General features: G+C 39.4%; 1 protein-coding gene across 1 annotated transcript in view; it reads right to left on the reverse strand.

Moving 5' to 3' along the window:
* Positions 1 to 672, reverse strand: part of GCM1 (glial cells missing homolog 1 (Drosophila)) — a 6,970-nt gene extending 6,298 nt beyond the window's left edge. Inside the window, exon 1 of the mRNA XM_010024806.1 lies at positions 472 to 672. Within this exon, the coding sequence (XP_010023108.1) occupies positions 472 to 573 (102 nt within the window). The 5' untranslated portion in view covers positions 574 to 672. The remainder of the gene's footprint in view (positions 1 to 471) is intronic.
* Between the last annotated feature and the right edge of the window lie 4,929 nt (positions 673 to 5,601).

The following is a 5,601-nucleotide window of genomic DNA, read 5'->3' on the forward strand; positions in this document are numbered from 1 at the left end:
CATATGGAAAGCCAGCCCACCTGCCTAGAGCCCGATCTGCAGCCAGCAAGGCTGAGCACCCGGAGTTGCAAAACAGCCATGGGTGCTGCGCTCACTTCTCATAAAACACTACCCAGGACAAAAAGCAAGTCCTGGACATCTCTAATTCAATACTCACAGCAGGAGATTTTTTCCCCCCTCTGCTTTCTCTGCACCTCATCCACCAATGGACTAGAAAGGCAATGCATCTGCAGCATTGCTATTTTTATATATCAGCAGCTCTTTCAAAAATACATTTAAGGAACAATGCAAGGAACCTTTAATATTTGCTCAAGATTTTCTAGCTCTTCAGGGAAATGCTGTCCCATACCTCAAGGTGGAAAAGAGAAGAAAGGCAATGAGGCATAGATGACTGAGAAAGCATTGAAGATCAGCAATGAAGTGGTCAGATGGCTGGTCAGAACAATAAATTTCTAAGACACAGACACATACCTGGGGAAGTTTGATGTCATTGATATCCCAATTTGTCATTTCTCCATGCTGGGAAGCAGAGTCCTCATGCTCCATAAGAACATCATCTGCACCTTTCAGCATTTTTGAATTCCTTCCCAAAGTTAGCAAGAAAGGTTTTCCTGGCTGCTTTTGAAGTTGACTGGCTGTCAGCACTCTCAGGCAGTTTACAACCAGGAAGCTGTTTCCTGGAGCTAGACGATAGAGAGGCTGCTCATTAAAGATAAAAATCAGTGTTCTTCTGCCAGAAAAACTTGTTCCATTAAAAGTTTTGCAAGCTGGCAATGCAGTGGAAAATATAGGTTAGAGATAGCCTGTGATGCTACAGAGGCAGTGTTAACAGCAAGCAGATCGTGCCTTTGTCATCTGTTTTGTTTTCCTCAATGTCTTCTCATACCATGTTTATAATCATGTAACTCTGCTCACAGGCTCCTTGTACATCTGATCCAACTCTGGCATAATATTTCCAGAGCCAAACTGATTGAACAGAATGGCTGCTAAGGGCTCTTGGAGTTGCTGCTTTCCATTTAGGTATTTCACACACCACACATGACAAAGGTGAGCAACAAGAGGGGGCTGCTACATCATTTCAGGTGAAATGGCACTCAACTATTTCAAATATTGCTGTAATCTCTGAGAACGTACCAGTTACATGAAGGGTTGGGCTACCTGCGTTTTCCTATTTCAACAGCAGCCCTAAAGTAAAAAACCCCACCAAGGTACGTTTGTTAAAACCAACATTTTTTTGCCTGAAATCCTGTAAAGCAGGCAGTTGCCTTACTCCGAATTTCAGCACCTGAAGAGCTTAATACCATACCCTGAAGGATCCCATGCAGGAAAATGTTTTGGGGTTTCTTTTCTTTTGACAAGGAGAGAAAAGGCAAATCAGAAATTGAGCAGGCTAGTTTTGTCTGTATGGAAACTAGGAAAGCTTCAGTGGTTCCAGGAAGGTCACTTCAATTTATAAAAAGGATTTGTTACAGACTATTGAGCTGTGGAAGAAGTAAAATATACTTGATGCTATTGTATCTCATAGACCTTATTAAGCATAATTTATTTTACTGTTATTTCTAGCTCTACATATGCATGGCCCTTGGAAAGTGACTTAGCCTCGTGTCCTTAGTTTACACATTACAAAATACTTGTGATCTTAATTTCATGTGTTGTATTGTCACCTTTAAAGCTAGAGTTTCTGGATATTTGCAGAGCACTTTGAGACATTTGGCTACATGGTGCTCTGGCAACATAGTCAAAGCTCTGCTGCCCCACGCTGTGGCTCAGGCAGTGGTGGTGGGGGAGAAAGAAGGGAATGGAAGAGCATTCACATGGAAGAAGACCTCACAGAGGGGAGCCTGCTGCACTCAGGAATTTAATCTGAGGCTGGCTTGATCTTGGAGGGCAACTAACCCATCACAGTTTCAAACGAGATGTTAAACTGGAGGAGAAGGGGACATCACTGCTCAGAAATACAAACAGCTGTAAGAAACATTTGCATATTGTGCTACAATGAAGATGGAGGTAGTAAAGTCAGGACAAACAAAATATGAGCTGCATTGGAAAATAGAGATGAATTTACTAAACAAATGATCCTTAACTATTGTGTGCTCTATAACATGAAATGTTTTGTTATGTAATTCAAAATGACAGTCTCATTGCTTTTAAAATTACTTTCCAAAATTACATGTCTTAGAAATTGAATTTTAATTTCATTCTTATTAGAGCAAATGGAATATTTATTCTTCTATGCTATATTGATAGAAAGAAAAGAAGAATTAAATATTACCTTAAAGATTAATGAAAGACACAGGTAATTTCATAGTAATATGAACAAAAAAATGAAGTTACAATTTAGCTATTTGCAAGCAAAGGCTGAAATAATAGTAAAATCTTTGAGTGATAATTACAGAATGATGTGGCATATTCAATTTCTGATTGTTATTTGTGTAGCTTTAATAATTTCTAAAGTCTAGCATCTTTAGAAATGATAAGGTCTGAAATATTTTTTTCCTTCTATTTCCTCTCCTTTCATCTTTTCTCCTCTCCTCTTCTCTCTTTTTTTCTCCCCCTTGCCTTGACTTTTTCATTTGCTATATTATTAGTATCAGTTTGTCTAAATGAAAACTATTCCCTCTCCCTATGAGACTTGCCCCACTTACTTCTTTAGACTCTTCTACTACAGCATTATTACTAGTTTTGCTGTACTGTGTCATGAAGGTTGAACACAAGGCAAGACTGAAAAAGAGATCAAAAACATAGGAAATAAATAATATTTGAAGGTCTACTATTTAATACTTGTATCTGTGTAACAACTGAAATACATTATAATACATTTAGAAAGAGATATTAAGCCTCATTTTGAGGCTTATGAAAGGTTTTAGCAAGCAAGGATTAGGAAGGTTTCTTCTATTCTTGTCAGAAGAACTTGGTGTTGACCACTTAGGAAAAAGATTATGGATTTTTAATAGAGATTATATGTATTACCAATTTGTAGGTTAAATTAATTCAGTATAACCTGTAAGGTCTGATGTGGAAGGACAGTCTTGCAGATCATAACCACAGATAGAAACCATCTACCACAGAAGGACTGGAAAAAGCCCTGGAGCCCTAAAAAGCTCCTTGCATTCAGGCTCATGCTCTGAAGAGGGCTGTGCAACCCTGCAAAGCCGTGCCTGGGAAAAGTAGCTGCCCCTCCAGAGGTTGCCCACCGCTGTCTTAGGCTGCCAGGCTCTGCTGAAGCACAGTATCTGACAGCAGGAACACGAGGTTGGAGGCAATTACAGAGCAGTGACCAGATCATGGTCCTTACTTGTGTTGTTTTACCACCACACAAAGAAGGTGCTTTTGTCAGTGCTCCCATCAGTCTTCCTTTTTCTCTCTTTGGTCTCATCTTTCAGTGAGGTCAATCTTTAACTGATTTCAGGTGTAGTCAATGGCCCTTTACATGGGCTGAATTATCCTGGCACTGAGAGGTTCTCTCTGCTGATGGGAGCTCTCCTGCCTCTCTTCCACTGAGGGTGTTGGCCTTTGCATGCCTCTCATCCTTCTTCAGTTCTTCTTTTACTACTGCAGAGTTTCGTGGTGCTGCATTGCAGGAATCGAGGAACACGCAGGTTTGGATGATAACTGTACACCAAGGTGCTACTGATATCCTTGAGCAATATTTCTCTGGATTGGCCTGACAAATATTATTTTTTAAAATACATTCTTTAGACTTAAAAATAACAACTTAATCCTCCAGTTCAGCCTTATTATTTGATCAACTGTGACAGCAGGATGAAGTAATATGATTAAACTCCTAGACATGGAGCACTACAAATGGAGATGTCACTTGTAATGAGAACATGGTTTTGGCCTGTGCAAAAGTGCACTGGGGATGCTGCTCATCTTCTGGAGACAAGCTTTTGTTCCCACATGGCCCTGACATGTCGTCAAGTTGGTTGCCTCTATATTCAACATTGTTTGAAATGCTTTATGCTGTCTTTGCTGTTCAGTATCCAAAAGTGAAAGCTTTTCCCCTGTGGTCTGTCTCTTTGAAAGAAAGATTGCTGTATTTTGACATGGAAATATTTTTAAATTCCTAAGGGAGGGGGGGGGGGGTTGTTGGTTGGTTGGTTGGTTTGGTTTTTTTTTCCTTTGTTTCTTTTCAATTCTTTTCTTGAAACTGGCCTTTGTAATGCCCTGGATGTCAGAACTGATGATATGCTGATGATATAGCTGATGATCTCATGGTTTTGTTCAGTCACCATATTTCTGAATTCTGGACTGCTCTGTATAAGAAGTCAGTTTTATGCAGGTAGTGTAGTTCTTCTAGATTTGCTGCTTCAGTCACATTCATTGAACAGTTCTTAATTTTTTTTTAAATTTAAACATTTAATTTCCTACCCCATTCCTCTTTCAATGTCTGAAATGACATATTCTGCAGGGTTCTGTGATGGTCCCATCATGTAAGGCAGACATGTCTACACTGTAGATTATAAACCAGACAGACTAGCCTGGAATTCACCTCAGAGCTCAGGCACTGATGAATGTCTTAGATTCTTTTTATCAGACTACAAATACGTAGTTTCATCACTTTTTCCCTTATGGGGCTAAGTCACTGCTCAGCACAGACTCTCAGGGTGCTTTGTCAGACCGCTTGGGAGGTACTGTGTGTAGCCTGCCTGTATTGCACAGAACAGAGATGTATACACATCATCATTGTAGCACCTTACTAAGGGTATATTAAAGTCCAACTGGTGGGATGGTAATTTCTTGAACTACTCTAACTCAACAGCTTGCAATCATCTCAGTTTTTCCTCTGTGTCATTTGAATGATATTTCAGTCAGCTGCAATATTCTCATTTTTCATTTTCTATTTACTTCCCTAGCTGTTTCCAGCAAACAGATGCAGTTGTCAACATGATTTGCCAGAGGTTCTGCCACATGAGCTTAATGTCCACACACTTACATCACATATAGTAAATCTCTCTGCCAGGCTCCTCAGTCCCTCTTCTTGAGGAAACTGGTATTTGTCCACTTGTAGATTAGCTCCCAAGCAATATTCTCAGCTGATAGCCTGGTAGTTGAATAATTTACTATTAAACAGAATAGTATGATTAATCTATTAAGACTTTTAAAAAATGGTTATTATTATTTGTCCCAGGGAAGTGTTTTAGCATCAAATGCTCTCTTCTTCTGCCATGGGAAGAACGCAGCTCCAACTGAAAGGTCTGGGTCCTGAGCTCTTTTTAATCATCTATTTGGGTGCCTGAGCGTATGCAAACAGATGTTTCACTTAATTTCTCAGTAGCTCTTTATTAAAGCTGTGAGCTCTGATGTTTTGGCAGTGAAGCCTACCTTTCTGTATGCTTCATTGATCTCTCTCTATGTTTTTTTCTCTTAACATACCAGACATTTTGCAAAGCATATAATGTGGCCATTCTATCTGCTTTCTGGAGTAAAATACATGGTAGCTATTCCACTGATGCAAAACCGTCACGTTAACATCATAACAGCATTAATGTTGGAATGCTGTGGTGGACTCAGGTCTGAATAAAATTTTGGTTTAGCTTGTGTATCTTGCTGACTGTATAAAATGACTCTCCTAATATCATAGAATCATAGAATCATAGA

This window comes from Nestor notabilis, unplaced genomic scaffold (assembly GCF_000696875.1).
Source record: "Nestor notabilis isolate BGI_N333 unplaced genomic scaffold, ASM69687v1 scaffold7452, whole genome shotgun sequence".
Classification (NCBI taxonomy): domain Eukaryota; kingdom Metazoa; phylum Chordata; class Aves; order Psittaciformes; family Psittacidae; genus Nestor; species Nestor notabilis.